This window comes from Chelonia mydas, chromosome 6 (assembly GCF_015237465.2).
Source record: "Chelonia mydas isolate rCheMyd1 chromosome 6, rCheMyd1.pri.v2, whole genome shotgun sequence".
NCBI lineage: Eukaryota > Metazoa > Chordata > Testudines > Cheloniidae > Chelonia > Chelonia mydas.
Genome location: NC_051246.2, coordinates 32,567,611 through 32,592,022, shown reverse-complemented (window position 1 = coordinate 32,592,022; position 24,412 = coordinate 32,567,611). Strand labels below are relative to the sequence as shown.

Here is a 24,412-nt window from a genome sequence, read left to right as displayed (position 1 = left end):
GCTTTTGGAATAAAAAGGCTGGGGTTAAACTGCCTCCTCTCAGAACCAGCAAATGGACAGGGCCTTCTGACACAGGCTGGGGGAAGAGGGGACAACACTTGCTGAAAGATTGGAAAGACTTGGGGCCTCATAAGGCTGATGGGTGAGCTGTGGTAAACTTTTAGCATGTGTATGGAAACTTTTTATTTTTTATGTTTTCTCTTTAACACTTATCTTAGGAATCAATGCTCTTGCTTAGAAAGAGCTGTGTGGTAACTTGTAACTGCTGGCAATGCACTGTTCATAGTCCTCAGAGAGAATACTATGCACAGGTGCTGGTCATTAGGTAGACTGGACTTCTGAGGATACAACAGCATGAGACTGGGAGCTATGCATCCTTAAAACCACCCCATCATAAGGGAGTGGGACTAGGGTCTCTACCCAGAGAAAGGTGACAGCTGGAGACCAGAGATATGACTGGGCACTCCTGGAGAGGACCTTAGGGGAGAAATACAGGTGCAGTTACCTGAAACTATGTCAGATGTGTTTAAGCTGTGGATGGAGTCTGAGAGGTCAGTACTGGTAATATGGGCTGGGCAAGAGACCACACAGTTGCAACTTTCAACGGGGGCAGGGGTGCCAGATAGAAGATCTGCACCCAGAGGGCCCTAAGACAGTGGCAGTGTCTGGACTCGATTCAGACTTTAAGTGGCTGATCCCCTCATGACAGGGGTGACCAGCTGGAGGTGCGACACCAGCACCTTAGCTTTTGCACTGGTCAAGGAGGCCAACACCTGTGCCAAGACTTTGTGAGTTTTAACCCAGTCAGTGGTTGGATCTGAGGCTCATCTCCCAGCACTTATGGGTCTGTACACTTCAGAGCTGGAAGGTTTAACCACTTCAGTAGCATAGCTTGGAGGTAAATTCAGATGCTCATTTCTGACCCTGGGGGTTAACGTGCTGAATATGAAGCAAGGAGAAGGCAAATGACCTTCCCCCAAACAAGCCAAACACTACACATGTGCATCCACAGCATGAAAAACACCAGGACAAGAAGGGTACATCTCTTGAACCCCAGCTTTTTTGTCATTGGCTCCAACATATCAGAACCAAAGATCCACGCACCACAATCCTTAGTAAAGGAAAAGAAAAGAAAAGAAAAAAGAACTAACTAAACCCTAACTAAACTAAGAAGGCAGCAGCACTGGCGCAATGTGTTCTAAGGAATCCAGGTCCTCACCTTTAAGGCACTTTTTGGTGAGGTTCCTGGAGGAACTAACTGCACCCAGGCATCCCCTTTTTTTATAGCCCCAATGAGGGGAGAGGTGGGGTATGACAACACTCCAAAGGCACTGATAGAACCATGTTCCACCAATACAAACTACTCCACTGCTGCATCTCAAGATGGGAATGTGAAGTTGTTGCTCGAAAAAAGGACATTTTGTTTTAAATTTACATTGCCCATCAGTGTCTCTAACCCAAACATTGCAGCATTGTGTTAGTGCATAAATGCCAGAAAGTACAAGTGACAAATCTATTTTCATTGTCCAAATGTAGGAAAGTACAAATACTGAACAGTATAACAGGTTGGGGCTGAGGGGGAAAGCTAGGTTTGAAAGCCTGGAAAACCATGATATTTAGTCAACTCAGTTTTAAATATAAGATGACCTGGAAATGCAGGGGGCTTGTCCCTTGCGAGGTTCTGGCATTTGAAATGAAGCAAATCATGAGCCTTCAGTGGTGGAGTGGGCAGAAAATAATAGAGAGAGAGGGCACAAGAAAATGAAATCAAGTGGCACATGGAACAGCAAAAGGAAAATTTACATTAGCAAATCCACTGCAGGCTTCTCTAAAGTTTCCAACATTGGCAGACAGCAGCAATAAAATCATAGGAGAGAAATATTTTGCTACTGACTGAATAAAATAAAATTTAAAAAGACTCTTGGCAGGTATTAATAGATCGGGGCTGCTTATCTTAATTTCAACAATTAAGAATTAGGATCTGAAATTCACATGTTCAACAAGTTGATTGACGCAAGACCATATTCTGAGTGTTTACTTCTTTTTATTACCTTGGATAGTTGCACAACATTTTTTTATAACTGATATTTCTGCATCTCTGAAAGTATGTCTACACTATGAAATTAGATCGATTTTATAGAAGTAGATTTTTAGAAATCAATTTTATACAGTTGATTGCGTATATCCACGCTAAGCACATCAAGTCGGCGGAGTGCGTCCTCACTACCGTGGCTAGCATCGACTTACAGAGCAGTGCACTGTGGGTACTTATCCCACAGTCTCCGCCACCTATCGGAATTCTGGGTTACGCTCCCAATGCCTGAAGGAGGCAAAAACATTGTCGCGTTCCGTCAATAAGGGTAGTTTTGGGTACATGTCGTCAGTCGCCCCTCCCTCCGTGAAAGCAACGGCAGACAATCGTTTCGTGCCTTTTTTCTGTGCAGATGCCATACCACAGCAAGCATGGAGCCCGCTCAGCTCAGCTCAGCTCACCGTCACCACTGCTGTTGTGTCCTGGGTGCTGCTGTCAGCAGACGGTGCCATACGACTGCTAATCGTCATCATCTACCGCTTCCGCTGCAACTCTGCTCTCCTGGTGCCATGAATGCACCTCGCAGGTCCTCTCGTCGTTCTGTATAAATATCTATTCTCATGGCATCCGTCATCATCCACTGCTTCTGCTGCAACTCTGCTCTCCTGCAGATGCCATACCACGGCGAGCATGGAGCCCGCTCAGCTCACTGCTGCTGTTGTGACCATTGTAAGCACCTCGCACATTATCCTGGAGCATATGCAGAACCAGGCTAAGAGACGCCAGTGTGAGGACGATTTTGATGAGTACATGGACACAGACATTCCTGAAAGCACGGGCTGTGGCAATCGGGACATCATGGTGTCAGTGGGCTGGCTGATACAGTGGAACACTGATTCTGGGCCTGGCAAACAAGCACAGACTGGTGGGACCGCATAGTGTTGCGGATATGAGATGATTCACAGTGACTGGGAAACTTTCGCATGCATAAGGCCACTTTCCTGGAACTCTGTGAGTTGCTTTCTTCTGCCGTGAAGCACAGGAATACCAAGATGAGAGCTGCCCTTACAGCTGAGAAGCAAGTGGCGATAGCCCTGTGGAAGCTTGCTATGCCTGACTGCTACCAGTCAGTCGGGAATCAATTTGGAGCAGGCAAATCTACTGTGGAGGCTGCTGTGATCCAAGTAGCCAATGCAATCATTGACGTTCTGTTATGAAGGATAGTGACTCTGGGAAATGTGCAGGTCATAGTGGATGACTTTGCTGCAATGGGTTTCCCTAACTGTGGTGGGACAATAGACGGAACGCATGTCCCTATCTTGGCACCGGACCACTTTGCCAACCAGTACGTAAACCACAAGGGGTACTTCTCAATGGTGCTGCAAGCACTGGTGGATCACAAGGGACGTTTCACCAACATCAACGTGGGATGGCTGGGAAAGGTGCATGGCGCTCGCATCTTTAGGAAATCCAGGCTGTTCGAGCTGCTGCAAGAAGGGATTTACTTCCCAGACCAGAAAATTACCATTGGGGATGTTGAAATGCCAATAGTTATCCTTGGAGACCCAGCCTACCCCTTGCTCCCATGGCTCATGAAGCTGTACACAGGCAGCCTGGACAGTAGTAAGGAGCAGTTCAACTATAGGCTGAGCAAGTGCAGAATGGTAGTAGAATGTGCCTTTGGACATTTAAAAACTCGCTGGCGCTGTCTGCTGACTAGGTCAGACCTCAGCGCAACCAACATTCCCATTGTTATTGCTACTTGCTGTGTGCTCCATAATATCTATGACAGTAAGGGGGAGACGTTTATGGCGGGGTGGGAGGTTGAGGCAAACTGCCTGGTGTCCGATTTTGAGCAGCCAGACACCAGGGTGATTAGAAGAGCACAGCAAGGCACGCTGCACATCAGAGAGGCTTTGAAAACCAGTTTCATGACTGACCAGGCTTTGGTGTGACAGTTGCGTGCATTTCTCCTTGATGCAAACCCACCCCCTTTGTTGATTTTAATCAACCACCCTCCCCCCTTTGAAATAAAGTAACTATTGTTTTGAAACCATGCATTCTTTCTTTATTAATTAATTTAAAAAAAAAAAGATAACTGACAAGGCAGTCCTGGTACGGTGGGGTGGGGAAGGAGGGAAGGACAAGGCCACATTGCTTATTGTAGCCACACTACAAATCAAACTGTTTGAATGACAGCCTTCTGTTGCTTGGGCCATCCTTTGGAGTGGAGTGGCTGGGTGCCCGGAGCCTCCCTCCCCAAGTTCTTGGGCGTCTGGGTGAGGAGGATATGGAACTTGGGGAGGAGGTCAGGCGGTTGTACAATGGATGCAGTGGGGGTCTGTGCTCTTGTTGGCTTTCCTACAGCTGCACTAGACACTTCATCATGTCCATTTGCTCCCCCATTAGCCTTAGCATTGCCTCCTGCCTCTGCTCTTCGCGCTCACTTAATGCTTTCCTAGCCTCTAACACTGAATGCCTGCATGCATTCAGCTGTGCCCTATCAGGCGGGAGGACTGCATGAGCTCGGAAAACATGTCATCATGAGTGTGGTTTTTTTGCCTTCTAATCTGCGATAACCTCAGGGATGGAGATGATAGGGGGAGCCTAGAAACATTTGCACCTCGGGGGAGATAAAAAGGGAGAGTAAAATTTAAGATGATACATTTCTGAGAACAAAAAGGAGACTCTTTCACAGTGAATCAAGCAAGTCACAGCAGACAGCACATGTGCTTTAGGTACAAGGTCGCATTTTGCCTTTTATATTGAGCACCTGCCGGTATGGTGAGACACATCACGCATGGCGGGGCAACAGAATTTGGTTTCCATGCAGCCATGGTAAGGCAAAGGGTACGTGGGGTTGGCTTCTTATGCATAACATGTGGGAATGGTTTCAAACTGCAGCACCATCCTTTCCCATAGGAAGCAATGGGTTGGGTTTCACATTTAAAAGAAAGGGCTACGGTTTTCAGGTGGATGTGCAGCACACACCTCCCCCCATCCCGCTGCGTGGCTATTCTCCTGGATGATCCCTTTTAGCCAAGCGCAAACAGCCCAGCGTGAAGGGGGTCCCTTTACTGTTCCCTTACAAAAATTCCCCTTTTTCAACCAGGTGACCATGAATGATATCACTCTCCTGAGGCTAACACAGAAAGATATAGACCGAATGTTGCTTTAATGCGACCAAAACCCAGGACCATTCGTTGCCACGCTTTGTGCTGCAATGATTCCAGAATACTTTCAGAGTACCTCCAGGAGAGCTTCATGGAGATGTCCCTAGAGGATTCCTGCTCCATCCCCAGACATGTGAACAGACTTTTCCAGTAGCTGTACTGGCTGCAAATGCATCCCAATTCTTCAGGGCAAATCAAACATTAAACACTATTGCTTTTAAACCCTGTACTGTAGTTACAAATGTGCACTCACCAGAGTGCCTTCTCCAGCTTCAGGGTCAGGGATCCTGCCTTCAGAGGGTATTAGCTCTAGGGTGATGAAAAGGTCCTGGCTGCCGGAGAGAACGGATTCACCACTTGCCTGCTGCGCATTCTCCTCCTCCTCCTCCTCATCTACAAAATCCTCCTCTCTGTTGCGTGAGACTCCCCCCTTGCAGGTGTCCACGGACAGTCGTGGGGTAGTGGTAGGGTCCCCTCCTAGAATGGCATGCAGCTGATCATAGAAGCAGCATGTATGGGGCTCTGACCCGGAGTGACCGTTTGCCTCCTTTGTCTTTTGGGAGGGTTTGTCTCAGCTCCTTAACTTTCACACGGCACTGCTGTGTGTCCCTGTTGTAGCTTCTCTCCAACATGCCCTGTGAGATTTTGGCAAATATATTGGCATTTCGTCTTTTTGCTCGGAGTTCTGCCTACACAGATGCTTCTCCCCATACAGCAATCAGATCCAGAGTCTCCCTTTCAGTCCATGCTGGAGCTTGTTTGCGATTCCGGGGGGACTTCATGGTCACCTGTGCTGCTGAGTTTGCCACGCTGACCAAACAGGAAATTAAATTCAAAAGTTTCCAGGGCTTTTCCTGTGTATCTGGCTAGTGCATCAGAGTTCAAAGTGCTGTCCAGAGCGAGCACAATGGAACACTCTGGGATAGCTCCCGGAGGCCAATACCGTCGATTTGCGTCCGCACTACCCCAAATTCGACCCAGCAAGGTCGATTTTAGAGCTACTCCCCCTCGCCGGGGAGGAGTACAGATGTAGATTTTAAGAGCCCTTTACGTCGACGGAACGGGGTTGGTTGTTTGGACACATTCATTTTAAAATCGACCTAACACAGCTAAATTCGACCTAACCCCGTAGTGTAGACCAGGCCTGATACACCATCTGGAACTCATATCGTGTGGCTGGAAGGAAAAGGCACAAACTGTGCTAAAAAAGTTTGGAGCTAAGGACTACATTCTACTTTGTCGTCCCCCCCCGCCCCCCACCCCACAGACCATCCTTCCATAGCACTGAGGAACAGAGAGAACTAGAGAAGAAAAAATATATATGTCCTATTCCAAAATGTCAACTTACGTCAAAATACACTGAACACAAAAACTAATAACTCTTGAGAACAAAGCCAACAAGGTGAATCATTACAAACTTCTGTGCATAATATACTCAAACATTTGTTGGTAACAATACTAAACAGTACCACATTAATCATCACTTGTACTCTTGGGACCTATCCTACAGATCCATACAGAGACAATTTTAGACAGTGGATAAAAAAAAGTGAGAAATTCTCAATCACTCTCACTACTGCAACATTTGCAGAGATGAACACAGCTAAAAACCAGAATGAACCAATAAGGAGGAATAAAATTACGAAGTGCCTTAAAGGTGAGGACAAAAAGCTTGAATTTAATGCAGTGAAACAAAGGAGCCACTGGAAGGATTCAAAGAGGAGGGTGATGTGATCAGAGCAACAACCAAGGAAGATTACCTAACAACCTGCATTTTGTAGAGATTGGAGGGGAACAAAGTAGATGTTAAGCAGGATAAAACGAAGAGTGCGATAATCAAGGAGACAATGAGGTTCCAAACAGGAGAACTGGCTGTCTGGACCAAAAGAAAAAGATAGATCTTAGAAAGAAAGAGGCAGACATTTTGACATCACTCAGATGTGTGCAGCAAGAGGGAGGTACCAAAGATTATTCCCCAGACTACTGGTCTCACAGAGAGGACAATGGTTTTGTCAATAGTAAACAGATAAATGAAGTAGCAGAGAGTATGAGAAGAAAGATCAGGAATTCAGGTTTTGCCATGGTAAGGTTAAGTTGACTGTGCAGCATCCAAGAGATGTCACAGAAACAGACAAAGATGTAGGATTGGATGAAGGAGAGAGACAAAGTGACTGTTCAAAATCCTGGTTAAAATTTATGGAAAAGATTCATAATATTGGTCTGAAACAAATTACACAAACATTCCTCTTTTTGCCTCTCTCTCTCTCTCTCTCTACCCTACCAGATTCCATGTCTTTTGATTCACTTTGGAGAGGAAAGTAGGAGCATGATCATGACACTGGCTCCTAGATAGAAACCGTGAGAACAGGAGAGAGAAAGGGGGGGAAAGAATCTCTGCCATGGTCTTTGAGCAATCTGACTTATGATTCTTCCTATTAGTCAGATAATGCAAGTCTTGTTCCAGACTGATGTGTCAGAGGTTGAAGGAACAGGAGTAGTTAAACAATGATTATCTGCTCCTCTTGCTTATTCCCTTCCTGAAGTCATAATCCACTCCACCAAAACAGGTGGATGTCTGTAGTAGAGAATTATTCCCCATCTGAAGTTGAGAGGATGAAACCTTAAGCAAAGAGCTAAAATCCTGCTGCCAATTTCCAAACAATTAGCAACAATGTATCATTTATATACAATATTACCAGCACTTACCATCATTTGATCAGAGTGGAAGAATTAAGAACCAACAAAATTCTATAACATCAACATAATGAACTTTCTTTTTGTCCACAGATTTTAGTTTATTATTCCCTTCAAGACAGAGTTCAAGGAGGTGGCACAGTACATTTATAAAATTATATCTTGATCTTTAATATTCTTGTATAGAAATAAATGTAAAGCTTCAATTTCAAAACTGCTTAAAGTTAGGCTTGCTTACGCCATATGAATGTTTTTCATCAATATGTTTCTAGATGAAAAATTCTTCATGAGTTATAGAACTTGTGACATTAATAACCCAATTTCAGCAGCCAATCATATATTTCTTGTCAAAATAAAAGGAGTATAAAGGAGAATGAAAAACATACACATATATCAAAATCTATTATGATATATTTGATTTATTTCTATGATTAGTTGATATTGTTGCAAACTAACAAACAGCATGCTGTAAGACTCTGCCTATGAAGAACTGTTGTGAAAGCAATACACTTCTCTGCTGTTTTAGTGTATGTCCATTTCCAAAGTTTATTATGAATTTTGATTTAAATTTGACTTAATGTACACAGTCCTTAAAGACAAGTTGCAAATCATTTCATACAAATTTTATACTCGTATTTGGGATTTTTTTTTGTCCTGATCACATTAGAGCCAGCTTCTATAATTTAGATTTTGCAGTTTATTAGACAAGTTCTGTGCAATATATGCTATCTTTTTCAGTTACCTTCCTTTAATACACAGGGCTTCCTACCAGCAAATGACTCCCTCACTTAGACTAGCAAAACTTCTCCATAGCTTTGTTTCTCAGGCATGTCCAAAAGTTAATTAGAAAATGTGGGTAGGGGGAGTGTACACTTAAGCATCCAAAACTGTACAATAGTTCTTTTATATAGTTTCCCCATCTGTGCACATTCACACATACAGAATACATTTGTACCCTAGCTACTGAAATATGTAAATCTTGGGAAAGGAGAGGTTACTGACCTTACAGGAACAGGAGTTCTCTGAGATGTTGTGCCTACAGTGCTCCACCATAGGATACAGACACGCCCATGCAATGTCCATGGGCCAGGGCCAGTGCCTGTGCAGAGCAGCACCTCATTCCTTCAAATGAGGATATATGGAGGTGTGGGTCAGATACCAGTCAGTTCCTTGTTGACCGTGAAGCAGAGCCTCCAGAGCAGGGATGGGCACACTTTTTGGCCCGAGGGCCACAATCGGGGTGTGAAACTGTATGGAGGGCCGGGTAGGGAAGGCTGTGCCCCCCAAACAGCCTGGCCCCTACCCCCTATTTGCCCCCTCCCACTTCCTTCGCCTGACTGTCCCCCTCAGAACCCATCCAACCCCCCACCCGCTCCTTGTCCCCTGACTGCCCCCTCCTGGGACCCCCTGCCCCAAACTGCCCCCCCATCCAACCCCCCTGCTCCCTGTCCCCTGACTGCCCCGACCTATCCACACCCCCACCGCCTGACAGGCCCCCTGGGACTCCCACGCCTTATCCATCCCCCCCGTTCCCTGACCACCACAGAACCTCCACCCCATCCAACCTCCCCTGCTCCCTGTCCCCTGACTGCCCCCCAGGACGCCCGCCCCCCGGGACCTCCTACCCAACTCCCCTACTGCCGCACACGCGCCGCCACCATCTCTTTACCATGCCGCTCAGAGCGGCAGCGGGAACAGCAGGGGAGGGGGAGGGGCCAGGGCTGAGCCTCCTGGGCCAGGAGCTCAGGGGCTGGGCCGGATGTGGCCCGCAGGCCATAGTTTGCCCACCTCTGCTCCAGAGCCTAAGTGAAGGAGGGAGGCAGAGCACCACTAGGGACAAAATATCTAGCAGGCGTAATGCATGTCAAAGGTACAGATGGAAGACCAAGTTGCAGACCTGTTATGGGAATTCCTTCAGTGGAGTTATAAATGTAGACTGAGCTCTAATGGAATGTGCTATCATGCTGCAAAAGGACTACTTCTCAGAGAATTCATGGCAGGTTAAGATAGTGTCTAAATTAGCTGTTACCACTCAAAACAGAACTTGGAGTCATCATAGATAGAATCATGGGACTGGAAGGGACCTCGAGAGGTCATCTAGTCCAGTCTCCTGCACTTATGGCAGAACTAAGTATTATCTAGACCATTCCTGACAGGTGTTTGTCTAATCTGCTCTTAAAAATCTCCAATGATGGAGATTCCACAACCTCTCTAGGCAATTTATTCCAGTGCTTAACCACCCTGACAGTTAGGAAGTTTTTCCTAACGTCCAACCTAAACCTCCCTTGCTACAATTTAAACTCATTGCTTCTTGTCCTATCTTCAGAGGTTATGAAAAACAATTTTTCTCCCTCCTCCTTGTAACAACCTTCTACAAACTTGAAAACTGTTACGTCGCCTCTCAGTTTTCTCTTTTCTAGACTAAACAAACCCAATTTTTTCCAATCTTCCCTCAGAGGTCATGTTTTCTAGACCTTTAATCATTTTTGTTGCTGTCCTCTGGACTCTCTCCAATTTGTCCACACCCTTCCTGAAATGTGGCGCCCAGAACTGGACACAATACTCCAGTTGAGGCCTAATCAGCACGGAGTAGAGCGGAACAATTACTTCTCGTGTCTTGCTTACACCATTCCTGCTAATACTTCCCAGAATGATGTTCACTTTCAACAGCATTGCATTGTTGACTCATTTAGCTTGTGGTCCACTATGACCCTCAGATCCCTTTCTGAGGTATTCCTTCCTAGGCAGTCATTTCCCATTTTGTATGTGTGCAGCTGATTGTTCCTTCCTAAATGGAGTACTTTGCATTTGTCCTTATTGAATAGATCTCTAAAAAAGCTAACAATGTTAGGAACCATTAGGAAGAGGATAGATAATAAAACAGAAAATATCATAATGCCAGTATATAAATCCGCGGTACGCCCACATCTTGAATACTGTGTGCAGTTCTGCTCGCCCCATCTCAAAAGAGACTTATTACAATTGGAAAAAGTACAAAGAAGGGCAACAAAAGTGATTAGGATTATGGAACAGCTTTCATATGAGGAGAGATTAAAAAGGCTGGGACTGTTCATTTTAGGGGGGATATGATAACAATCTGAAAAAATATGAATGGTGTGGAGAAAGTGAATAAGAAAATATTATTTACCCCTTCATATAATACACGAACTAGGGGTCATCCAATGAAATTAATAGGCAACAGGTTTAAAACAAACACAAAGAAGCACTTCTTCACACAACAGACAGTCATCCTGTGGAACTCATTGCTAGGTGATGTTCTGAAGACCAAAAGTATAAGATGCAACCTGAAACCCACTTTGACAGTCTAAGTGGAAACAGGTTGACCTTCATCCTCTCCGCAAATGATACAAATAGCCTAGAAGAGACCAGGAAAGTCTTAGTTCTGTCAAGGTAGAAGGCAAGGGTCCCTTTGACATCTAGCGTATGTAAGGCTGGTCTCCTCTTGACAAATCTAGCTGTAGTAGTGTAGGCACAGACTGAGAAACCCTCAAGAGGTGAGTGGAAGGCTGTGATGGCGGCCAAATGTACTCTGAGCTCATTGATAGACCTCTCATATTGAGATTCAACAGGTAGTCTGAAGGGTAGACGTTCTGAGGCTTGGAAGAGTGAAGAGAACACCAGGAATGCAAGTGTTTCCACTTTTGAAGATAAGTTTTGTGAGTAGTAGGTTTTGTGCTAGATATGAGAACTGACTAGACCTTCTCTGAAAAAGTTAGCTCCATGCTTGAGAACCTCTTAGAAACCAGGCTGTCAGATTCAAGGAGGAGGGGCTGAAATAGATCAGGATCCCTAAATTCTGTGACAGTAGATCCTTCCTGAAAGGAAGTCATAGAGGCATTGCCACAGAGAGACTGAGGAGGCTTGAGTACCACACTTATCTTGGCCAGGATAGTGCTATGAGGATAACCCTTGTTTTCTAAGTTAGATCTTGAAGATTATAAGTAGAGGCAGATAAGCATACAGTAGGGTACAGAGACATAATATTATCAGGGCACCTCCCAATGAGTTGCAGCTGAATCCTCCTCTGGAACTGAAAAGGCAACATTTTGTGTTGTTTGGGATAGCAAAGAGGTCTGCTTCTGAAAGACTCCAGGTTTGGCACATGCTATGGAAAAGAATCATTGAGCTCCAATTCGTGGTCCTGAAGAAAGTCTCTGCTCAAGGAGTTTGCACTGTATTATGAAGGCCTGGGAGTTAAGACAGCAACAAATTCTATCTGATGAGAAATTCACCAGTTCCACAGCCATAGTAACTCTGCACATAAGGACTGGGATCTTGCTTCACCTTGTCGGTTGATATAATACATTGCTGCCCTGTTGTCAAGCATTACCCTTACAGAGTGGTCCTGTACGGTGTGAAGAAAGTATTGGCAAATGTAACAAACTGCTCTCAGCTCCAGAATGCTGATGTGGAGTGTGACCTCTTGTGCGGACCACTTGTCCTTGGCTGTAACCCTTTGGAGGTGAGGGTCCCTCATCCCAGAGAAGTAGCACCTGTTGTAATGATCTTTGAGCGTGGGGGATATGAGAAAGGGGTTCTCTTGCAGACTGTCAGTGGATCCTTCCACCAACTGAGAAAATCCAGAAGTTTCTGAAGTACTGACACACGTTTGGAGAGACTGTGTCTGTTTGGGGTGTAAACAGACTTCATCCATCTCTCAGGGCACCTGAGGTGCAGTCTTGCATGAGATGTGAAGAACGTAGATGCCAACATATGGCCCAGGAGTTGAAGCCAGGTCCTTGCAGGCTGTGTTGTATTGTCAAGATTGGACTGAACAGAGCAGTCAGGGGGTCTAGCGTGGCTCCAATGAAGTCTATTCTTTGGACTGGGGTCAATGTAGACGTCTTTCTAATTATGTGAAGACACAGAGACTGAAAAGATCTAGAGCCCTGGAGGTTGTCAACTAGACCTTTAGAGCTGATTGACCTCTGAGGAGTTAACATCGAAGTGAGGGAATATTGCTATGCTCGATTGACATAAATGGACCACCACTGCCGAGAGAAGCTTTGTAAAAACCCTCAGGACTGTGGAGAGTCCAAAGGGAAGGACTTGGTACTGGTAGCAGTCTGAGCTTAATTTGAAGCATAGGAAACATCTGTAGGATGGTTGGATAGCTATATGAAAGTAAGCGTCCAGGAAGTCAAAGATGATGAACCAGTGTCTTGGATCTAGGGATGGATTACAGTGGCTAGCATCATCATCCTGAAGTGCTTTCAAAGGATATTTCAGGTTTCTCAGGTCGAGGAGCCATCTCAACCCTCCACCCCTCTTTGAAACTAGGAAATAGTTGGAATAGAAGCCTCTTCCAATGAACTCTGGGGCCAACGTACAGGAGGGGGAAATGGACCCCACTGGGGCTAGTGAATTGGAAGGATCTTCAGTCTAGCCTCTACATCTTTCCAAGACCTGCCTTTAAATTCCATGCAAATCTTACATTCAGATGGGACATGGGTGAAAGCTCAAATGCTCATTATTTGGGGACAAGACCTGTGGCAGGTCTGGTAGGGCTTAGACCTTTGGCATACCCTGAAGTAGTTGTGAACCAAAGGAGGAGACAAAAAGGGCAGGGGAGTAACCCCCCTCATAAACACATCTATATAAAATTAAATAAAATAAGTTAGCAAATTTTAAGAATAAATGATATACTAAGAAAGGTGGGTAGTTGTAGAATCAATGGACACGCAATCTCTCAGTCTCAAACTGCAGGCTGTTGAGAAGGAACTGAGAGGCAGCAGGCCCACTCCTTCCTATATGCCCTCATTTGGAGGGACAAAGTGCTGCTCTGTGCAGTCATAGGCCCACAGCTACTGCTTTGCATTCTCCAGTCGAGAGCACATAGGCACACATGCATCCTATTGTGGAGCACCCATAGAGACACACATTCAAAGAAGAACTCAAGATTTATCCTTTTAAGTATCCTAAAAGTACTGCTCTGGGTTGGCCATGCTGTAGATTCAGGTTCTATTTCCTGAGTCACTTTAACTTCCAGGGCCAGCTGATCTAACACTTTCACAGTCCCTCAGCAATACAGAGTACTTCGCACTATTCAGAAGACACCTAACTGGCCAATTAAGAAATTGTCCTGATGGGCTACAATGGATGTCTCATCCAATCATCTTCCATTTGAAAGAATAGTGGCTAGAGCATGTACCTTGGGAGGCAATACGGTTAAAGGGAAAATAATTACAGCTCTAAAAGCAAATCAGCAGGCTGATATGAGACAAAAGGGAAATAGAAAGAATATAAAACTCTGAACTTTCCATTCTTTAAAAGCCTTCTTTTGGACTCTGCTGTTTTGGAAATATTCTGTGTACAGTTCTTTAAGCACCCTTGAAGAACTTTGGTACAAAACTCACAAAAAATAGTTATTTTAATAATTCCACTAAACAACAGAAATAATGCAAAATGGTTCAGAAGTATAACAGAAGTAAGTTACCTTTATATAATAAAATTCTCTGTATCATGCAAAATGAGTACAAGCAACTCAACATCACATTCTGGAGTTCTTATACTTTACTCAGACTGGATGGTTTAACATTCCTTTGAAATAATGTTTTGGTTCTTAAAAAAGCCAAATACTGTACCACTTATCTTAACTAAGATTCTTTGGCAGCAAGATCAAGGTCTTTAGAAGAAAAGTTTCCAAAGTTCTGCAAGTAAAAGCAGAGCCTAAAGTGTGTCAGGTATCAAACAATTAAAGAGGAAAAAAATTCTACATTTTCCATTTGCAATATATTTTGTTTTCTTCGTTAAGAACAGTTCCTGAATAGAAGACCCCATTATAAAGCTCATTTTTCTGCCAGACATCCTTCTTTCTGACAGAATGATTTATAATGAATTGCTGCAATCTGCAACTTCATTAATCATGAAAACACCCTTATAGTCAGTTTTAACCTAACCCATGCTTTGAATTATGGAAAGAAAAGTTAGGGACTCAGAAGATAATAGGATTGAGCAACAGAGAAAGCTAAACTCAGAGCTAATGAAGGCATTACTTCACACCTAATACAATACAGCACAGGTTAAACTGGATAAAATATTTATGCACGAGCAAAGTTTCATAACTACTCTTTGTTTAAACATAGGTGTAGCATAAACTAGGGAAGTGGTTTCAAAGTTTTGTCTATAGACCGCTGGTCAACCACAGAACATTTACTGATAAGTTCAAATTGCTGCCAGCTCAAATGGGGCTGGCTCTGCTTTTTCCAACTGGCACATAACAGATGGGAGGGGGGAGATAAAACAAACAAAAATATTAACGTACAAAAACATGTTCAACCTCTTTTTAAAAAATGACAAGACTGATCACACTGAAGACAGTTAAAAATAAATTCTTACCTAAGACTACTTTTCCAGGTAAACAATTGCTGTAATTGCCACAGGAACCATCACATTAGCCCACACATTAAGTATCATCTCTCAATCACACTGATTATATGCTTGAGCTATCAGAACAAACTTTAGGTATAGTACTCTTGCAACATGCTGCATCTTTAACAGCTTTTCCCATTATTTTGTGTTCACAGAGAGCAGCATGTATTTAACGTTTATTCCCTGGAAGCAAAACTACACAACTGCATTATACATTACTTTGTTGCTTCTGCTAGTGGTATATTTTATCTCTTTGTCTGAGATACATTTTTGGTTGCCAGACAAGGCACGTGACTGATTGTACATAATACCATGAAAATTAAACTAAAGATACACGAACACACACTATTCCTGAAAAGTAATGAACTACAATTAGTGAAGCAGATTTTTCAATGCTATAAAAGCAGCAAATATTTTTATTTATCTTTCCCCCATTCCTGTCGCCTCTTGGGTAGCTGTCAGCTGCCATTTGGCTGAATTCACTACATTTCACACATTTAAATTCATCCCAATCTTGTCAGGTTATACCATGAAACACAATATGTGCTTAATTCCATATAAGAAAGTTGGCCCTTCATGGCTAGTCCAGAATGTGGGGTGCGACTAAGAGGTCAAAGTTACACCCCTGGCTGAGCCACACCTGTCTGTAAAGGACATTCCTACTGATTAATTCCCAGAGCTTATTTCAAGTGCTTAGATTGGATGGCTGACCACAGGTGAGGGAGGCACCTTCAAACGAACAGCAGAAGTGAACTTTTTTTTTTTTTTTTTTTTTTATCTTCTACTTCTTCTGTCAATCCCTCCCTCTTCTCCATTTGAGGTTATTGGTTCCATGCAGTTATCATTCTGTCACTCTGTATGTGAACGGTTGTTTGTTGCACACTGTATTATGACTGGATATGGCCTGCACCTCTGAATATTGAAGCAACTGTGCAGGCACATGGTACAACTCTTTTGTCTTGAATTCACAGAATTACAGCTTTGTGACTTATTCTGCAGCCCTCCTTCTCATCCACGGACAAAAAAAATTAATGGAAGTGTTGGTTGGTGCTCCTGGCCCCAAACAAGTTATGTAGCCGCTCCCCCCACTGATCACATCAAAAGTGGTGCCTTAGGCACCGACTCCATGGGTGCTCCAGGGCTGGAGCACCCATGGGGAAAATTTGGTGGGTGCAGAGCATCCACTGGCAGCTCCCCGCCAGGCCCCAGCTCACCTCTGCTCCGCCTCCACCCCTGAACGCGCCGCCCCGCTCTGCTTCTCTGCCCCCCCTAGCTTCCTGCGAATCAGCTGTTCGTGCGGGAAGCCTGGGAGGGCTGAGAAGCAAGTGGCAGCTTCACACTCAGGCCCAGAGAGGCGGAGGTGAGCTGGGGCGGGGAGCGGTTCCCCTGCTCGCCCCTGCCCCCCCCCCGGGTTACCTGCTGCAGCGCGGGCAGCCCTCCTCTCGCCCCCCCCCCACCCCAGTTCACTTCCACCTCCTTGGGCCTGAGCGCAAAGCCGCCGCTTCTCAGCCCTCCCAGGCTTCCCACGCGAACAGCTGATTCGCTGGAAGCGGCGGGGGACAGAGAAGCAGAGCGGGGCAGAGCGTAACTCAGGGGCGGAGGCAGAGCAGAGAGGAGCTGCACCCACCAAATTTTCCCCGTAGGTGCTCTAGCCCTGGAGCACCCACGGAGTCGGCGCCTAAGGCATCACTTTGGGCTGGTTGTTAAATTTACAAGCTCTTTTAGAACTGGTTGTCTCGCACGAACTGTCTCCAGCTCACCACTGATGTACTGTACTTTATGGGCGATATAAGGGATTTTCAAGGGTAATTTTGACTATACACAATTTTCACCTTACGCGCTGACTTTAGAACCTAACCCCCGTGTAAGATGCAACTCCACTGTATTTGTATAAATGTATTACTCTTGTATCTGAAACTAGAAATATGAAATACAACTCTGAGGTCCTACTGTAGTTATGCAAAGTGTGGGCTATTAATGGTGGTTTGGAATCTTAATGGCTCCCATTAACCAGGACAATTACCTGTAGATGGCAGTTTTACTTGTAAATCTTCCCATATACCTGTGGGCTGGCAAGTGGGTAATGAAGTCTTACAATGACATGTGATCATGTCACCTGAACTGGAATCCATCTTTAACCTGGCGCTTTTCCATTGAGAAGAGGGGTGGGAACCCAGAGGGACAAAGGATTCCCAACTTATGCAAAAAATATATAAGTGGGTGGAACAGAACAAAGGGGGCGGCCATCATGAGAAATCCCCTAGCTACCACCTGAGCTGGAACAAGGGCTGTACCAGGGGAAAGGATTGTGCCCAGAATAGGAAGGCATCCAGTCTGTAAAATAAACTTATTGAAACATCTCTGAGGGTGAGATTTTATCTGTATTCAGTTTCTTACTGTATTAGACGTAGACTTGCGTGTTTTATTTTATTTTGCTTGGTAATTCACTTTGTTCTGTCTGTTACTACTTGGAACCACTTAAATCCTACTTTCTGTATTTAATAAAATCACTTTTTACTTATTAATTAACCCAGAGTATGTATTAATACCTGGCGTGGGGGGAGGAGGGAGGCAAACAGCTGTGCATATCTCTCTATCAGTGTTATACAGGGCAAACAATTTATGAGTTTACCCTGTATAAGCTGTAAAACAGATTTATTTGGGGTTTGGACCCCACTGGGAGTTGGGCATGTGAGTGTTAAAGACAGGAACACTTCTTAACCTGCTTTCAGTTAAGTCTGCTGCTTTGGGGCATGTGGTTCAGACCCTGGGTCTGTGTTGGAGCAGACTGGCGTGTCTGGCTCAGCAAGACAGGGTGCTGGAGTCCCAAGCTGGCAGGGAAAGCAGAGGCAGAAATAGTCTTGGCACATCAGTTGGCAACCCCAAGGAGGTTTCTGTGATCCAACCCATCACAGCTGGCTGCCCCAACTTCCTGCCAGGAGCTTGGCTGTCCCTTTGGGCTCTCAGATCCCTGCTCCCCAACCCCACCCAGGTACTCTGCTCCCCACCAGGAGCATGGCATCTGCCCGGGCTCTTGGCTACCTGCTAGCTCAGCCGGACTCAGAGCGGCGATCCCAGTGGGTGCAGCCTGACTTGGGAGCGGGGAGCCCAGGTAGCTGCCTGGCTGGGAGCAAGGAACCCAGGGTGCCGCCGGGCACTAGCTGAAGCCCCCCCACCTACCCTGGCTCTGGAGCCATGAAATTGACAAGAATTACAGCCAACAGCGGATGTAAGTAACCCACAGTATCTACACCGACACTACATCGCCCTAATTCAGGGGTCTCAAACTCCTGGCCCGCAAACCTCCCCAATATGGCTCATGGGGCTCCAGCAGTTTTGGGGCTGGGTCTCTCCCTTGGCCTCACCTGCCGCCCCCGGTACTCCCCCACCCAGACAATTTACAATGTCCCAGGGTCCTGGCAGCGCAGCGGAGCTGAGCAGTGTCTGCCAGCCCCTCCCTGCGGCCCCAGGGCGGGACAGGGCTGTGCTTCCACGCGCTGCCCCCGCCCCGAGCGCCCCTGCGGCCAATGGGAAGCTTCAGGGGTGGTGCCCAGGGGCAGCAGTGTGCAGTAGCCCCCCAGCCCGCCCCACCTTGTAGCCCCAGGTAAGCCGCGCACCCCCAAGCCCCCTCCCGGAGCCTGCATCCCCTCCGTACACCCCCCAGCCCACAAACTCCCTCCCAGAGCCTGCACCCCCTTCCCACATACCCCTCCCGCCCTAAACTCCCTCCCAGAGCCTGCACCCCCTTCCCACATACCCCTCCCGCCCTAAACTCCCTCCCAGAGCCTGCACCCCCACCCCTTTTCCCACATACCCCCTCCTGCTCCCAAATTCTCTCCCAAAGCCTGCACTACCTCCCCTTTCCACACACCCCCTCCCGCCCCCAAATTCCATCCCAGAGCCTGCTCCTCCCCCTCCTTCCTCCCAGTGCCTGCAACCCCTCCCCCACCCCTGCCCCAGCCCAGAGCCTGCACCCAGCACCCAAACTCCCTCCCAGAGCCTGCACCCCAATCCCCTATCCCAGAACTCCTCCCCCACCCAAACTCCCTTCCAGAGCCTTAGGCAGGTGGGGGGCCAAGTTTGGGGCCGGTAGGTTCTGGAGGGCAAGATTGACATTATTGGCCCACTGGGAGGATTTGAGGACTGGCACTGTCCCTGTGGAGGGATAGCTCAGTGGTTTGAGCGTTGGCCTGCTAAACCCAGGGTTGTAAGTCCAATCCTTGAGGGGGCCATTTAGGGATCTGGGGCAAAAATTGGGGATCTGTCCTGCTTTGAGCAGGACTAGATGACCTCCTGAGGTCCCTTCCAACCCTGATATTCTATGATTCTAAGCTAAATTGAGTTCGAGACCCCTGCCCTAACTACACCAACATAAGCCCTATGCCTCTCGTGGTTTAGTAGGGCACTTATATTGGCAGGAGCAAGGCCATAGCACATATGCTGACATAATTAGCTTAATGTGAGCTGTAGTGTAGACCAACCCTAAATCTTCAAGTTTCTGCTTCCTAGGCAATATGCAGATTCACACATTAAGTAGTTTTCTGCTTGTGAATGCTATTTAACATTATTCCTAATGAAACTGTAACAGAAACCACTGTTTGCATGAACATTTTATACTATTTGCAAGGTACATTCTCTGAAAATGAACAAACTAATTATTAACTTATTTTCCTACACCATTCTTCAAATACACTACAAAAAGATGTGTATTTTTGGCTCAACTCAAGTTTTCACTCTGTGTGTCATTCTTGAACCATGAAGAGGCAGAGACTTCAAACAGACACAATGAACAAAGACGTCGCATTCCTTTAGAAAGGTGTGCCAGAAACCTGAGGTATTTTAACTATCAAAAGTTGAGAATGCAATACATTTACTCCAATTGTTCTGTGGTATATTGCAGTATTAGGAATAGCAATATAATGACTTTTAAACTTCAGTTCTTTCACTGTCATTGAATCTTACAGTATGTCTGACAAAAGTTATTTTGGGACTTATTGTGAAAAAGGACAAACTGATTAGTGTTTACATTTGTCATACATCTGAACAGTGTACATCATAAGAAATCATCTGAAAATCAGCATTCACCACCTTTTTACATATGCACGTTTTGTAAACTGTTTCATTTTATACGCATAACTACAAACATGAATGAACTCGTTATTTAGCATAAAGGAGTGATTCACTAAGAAATTGTTTCATGTGATCAAACAATGTTTCCTAGAAATGTGTGCATGACAGTCCAATTCTCAGCAATACCGAAATTTATCTTTCCAATAAATGATCCAAATACATGAACCATTTAGGAAAAATTTTCTATGGCTACAATTTCATTTGTTCATGAAACACTGATTTCAAAACATTTAGTGTAATCATAAGACCTCAGATAAAATCCTGATCATTAAAATAAACTTCTTGCTTAAAATGAAAACAGATTTTGAAAAATCAATCATAGATCAGGCACATATAAAGCACATGCAAATTTGATTAATATTTCATTTCCTTATTTCTCTAATTTAACACATTTTCAGTCACCCAACCAACCACTAAAATTGCTACTAGCAAGTCAGGCACTATTGTACACTTTTACATAAGACCATTAACAGAATGAAAACTGAAAACACGTACATACCTGTCTGACACCAGGTAGAAAGGATATCCTGGTTTAGGAACAGAGTTTGAAAATAGAGACTGACTACACATTGCCTTCACGTATTGTATCCACTTAAAGTGTTTTCATATTCCTTACCAAAAAATTAAGTACAAACATACATCTGTAGACTTGTTCAGAAGATAACTGAAGAGAAACCAAGTGCATATTCAAAGGTCTTAAAATTCTGACTGCATATCAGACTACTTCTTCCTGAAATTCCTAAAAGCCAACACCCTCATGACATCACATGACACAAAATTACAAATGTAATCATCTCCTTAAAAAGAAAAGAGTCTCTCTCTTTTCTAACCAGAAATAAAATCCTGCAGTGCATCCTTCTTGTAAAGACAGCACATGTAAGGCTGAAGAGAAAAAAAGAGAGAGACCTGCTGTCTGAAACAGCAGCCTTGGTTTGGCAGTCAGCCAGCAACCAGCAGAACTTATTGCCAATGCTGCAAATCCCTCCTATCAGCTAAAGAAGATCAAGACTGCAGGGGAAACATGATTTTAGTCCCATGACAAGAACTCCCTTGGAAATGCATATAAGAGCTAATGATATGACCTTGAATCTCTATTACAAAATTCTCTGAAAGAATCATTTCAACAAAACCCTACAATTTATACAGTTATTTTATCAACCATCTCAAATCAACATCACAGAGCATTATAGTAATATGACAGAATCCCTCTGTGCTAAAAAGAAACCATATCCCACTATTCTGGCAACTCAGCTAAAAGGTATTGTGTTTTTTTGTTTTTGTTTTTTAAAATCATACTGACAAAATTCTTTAGGCAACTGAGCATATAAATTAAGTAATTTTGAAGAGGGTTTGTGTGTGTGTGTTTTCCTCTTAAAGAGGAAGGGAGAAAAACTGAATAAAAAGCAGGAAACTAATGTGAGCAAATCAGTGTTACTAAAGCCTCTACATTCTAGTACCATAATGCTTATGTTGAACATGTTTAAACCATACCTAGTATTTATTAGTTTTACAGTGAAGAATTTGTACATGTTCTTCCAATAAGCCAAAATGGAGGATGGATGTGGGTTTTAATTTTAGCACTGTATAATTTTAAAAGGACACTGAGGTTAAAAATAAACAAATTTCCTTACATATGCTAGTAAAAATACCGAAAGTAGAATTTAAAACATCAACATTACGATTTACTATTTCTGATTTCTTTTTATTTCTCATCTTGGAAATAAAAAAGGGAATCAACTTCATTTTTGTTTACTTTAAATTTCTGGTCAGTTTCTCATTCACTATGAAAATGGTGCAAAGTTTGGTTTGCAAACACTCAGAGTAATGTTTAAAGATGACCTTCAAAGGAAAAAAATGTGTGTTGTATACTAAAATACTTACATTTCAGAGCAAATTTGATCTGATAATGAAATTAACCAATTTTAAGATGTTTGGGGTTTTGTTCATATCAAAATGTAAAGTTAAAGATTTCCACATTTCACCCAACTAATCTGCTTTATGCAGTGTTTTTTCCCAGGATTGAAATTAGGGGGAGTGTTTGAATTTACAGGAGATAACAGCCGACAAGGGGTGAAACTGTGAAGGCGAAGGTGGGTTGTATGGCACCACAGTAAAAAATGAAAAATGTTTTGACCATTTTATTAGATTTAACTCATATTTTAAAATCATCACACAAATTAAAGTTGGCTACTCAAGCCTACTATGAAGCACTATATCTAAATACTTCTTGGTTTCTTCTTGTAATTTTGCACAACTTTCTTAATGAATTTCTCGAATGCAGTGTGTTCATCTTTGGTGGTTTCTTATGTGTCTGGTATTTCCAGTTCTTCGTGATATGCTCATGATCAAGCAGAAAGCGACTTCTTTCAGAGTACAAAATTCTATTCAATGAGAAAAAAGAATGCCAACTGTAGCTGCTGGGACTGGGAGTAGCAAGAGATGTATTCCTACTTCTTTCAACCCAGGAAGCATAGCACAAAGATTGGGTCAAACCACTAGCGATGATAAAGAAGAAGTTGAAGTCAAATCTTCATTTGTTCATTGTATGACATTCCACTCTGTGTTCAAATTCTCTATTCTGTCCTGATCACATGGCAGCCCCATTACTGGTAGTGCCTCACTCCACACAACCGGTGGTGTTTTATAAGACAGGCATCTGTAAAAGCTGGGCAGACGTTGAGTAGGATCCAGAATTTGCTGTTGTAGATTTATAAGAATCTAATCTGTGTACCTTTTCTGCTGAATTAACAAACACTTCTTGTCCTCTTCACATATGGATTCAATATAAGTGCCTTCATTAGTCAACCTCTGGACCAAAGTCTTTGCTTCTTCCAGTACATTTTCAATGGATCCAAGTGTAGCTTCTATTGCTGGACAAAGATCTACTACTGTTATAGCAGAAGCCTGGATGGCATTGTTTAATAACCCAAGTGACTTCGTCAGTAGACTTACAAGAGAGAGAATGGTGATAGTCTACTCTGAACTTAGTAGCAAAAATAGTTCACCAGCCTCACTACTCAGATCTATCCCATCTCAGTAGATTCTTTCCAAAGCCAGTAATAACTGTTGCAGTAATTTTAAGACAATAGCCAAAGACCGCTCATGAGAAAGCCAGCAGGTGTTTCCAGGTTGGACTAATCTGAACTTCAGTCCCAGTGTATCTTCTATTTTTCCCAAGACATTCAGTCCTTCTGGATTCTTACTGAAAAAAAGAGTATAACAAAGATAGCTTTTTAAATGACTTTTTAAAGATCCTGCAGCTCATACTAGTGCTAGTTGGAATAGATGGCCTCCTGAGTGTGTATAGAAGAGATTAGGGTTACACTTTTCTCTGAGCAAAACTTGTACTCTACCATGTCTTCCAGAGAAGTTTGCAACTCCATCAAATGCACAAACAGCCATCTGTTTGGGATTCCATTTACAAGCATTTCAATCTTCTACGATGTGGGTTATCTCAGATGAGGCCAATGTGTCTTCCATAACCTGAACATCTAGAAATGCATCTATTGGCCTACCACTGACATGAAGATAACCACAATGACTTAATACTTGATTACCATTTGCATCAGCACATTCGTCAGCCATGTACGCACATTTTTTGAATGTGGTGAGAGAGTCCTTCACTCCTTCGACTGCTGAGTCTTTCACTGTTGCACCACATGCTTTTAACCGGTCAGCTGAGTTTCTTGCAGAAAGATAGTGAGCATTTGCTGGTCTTGTTTGGAACTAGTGTCCATCCAACTTCAGGACTTAACATTGGCCTTCAGTTTGTAATGTGTGGTATCTTTTGCTTAAATAGAAATTATGATGGGAAAGCCAAGTTTGTTCACATAAACTGTGTTTGTGTTTAGAGCATTCTCAAAAGCCTCATTAAATACTTCTAAAATTGGCTTTTACAGTGACTGGCTTCTAAGGCTTTCTACATGTCCCTGCAGTCCAGAGGCTTGGTGTTCTGAAGCCTATGCACGTAGGTTGTCAGCATTGGCTTTGC

General features: G+C 44.1%; 1 protein-coding gene across 12 annotated transcripts in view; it reads right to left on the bottom strand.

The window, feature by feature from the left end:
* The window catches only part of PLEKHA7 (pleckstrin homology domain containing A7), a 292,737-nt gene that overhangs the window by 163,943 nt on the left and 104,382 nt on the right, over positions 1-24,412 (bottom strand). The window contains exon 1 of one of the 12 annotated variants that reach the window (XM_027819508.3): positions 20,921-21,176. The exons of 10 other annotated variants lie outside the window; for them this stretch is intronic. In XM_027819508.3, the coding sequence (XP_027675309.3) occupies positions 20,921-20,991 (71 nt within the window). In that variant the 5' untranslated portion in view covers positions 20,992-21,176. Of the gene's footprint in view, positions 1-20,920; positions 21,177-24,412 lie in introns of those variants that run through there. One more of the 12 variants, XM_043548883.1, reaches the window with a different exon arrangement.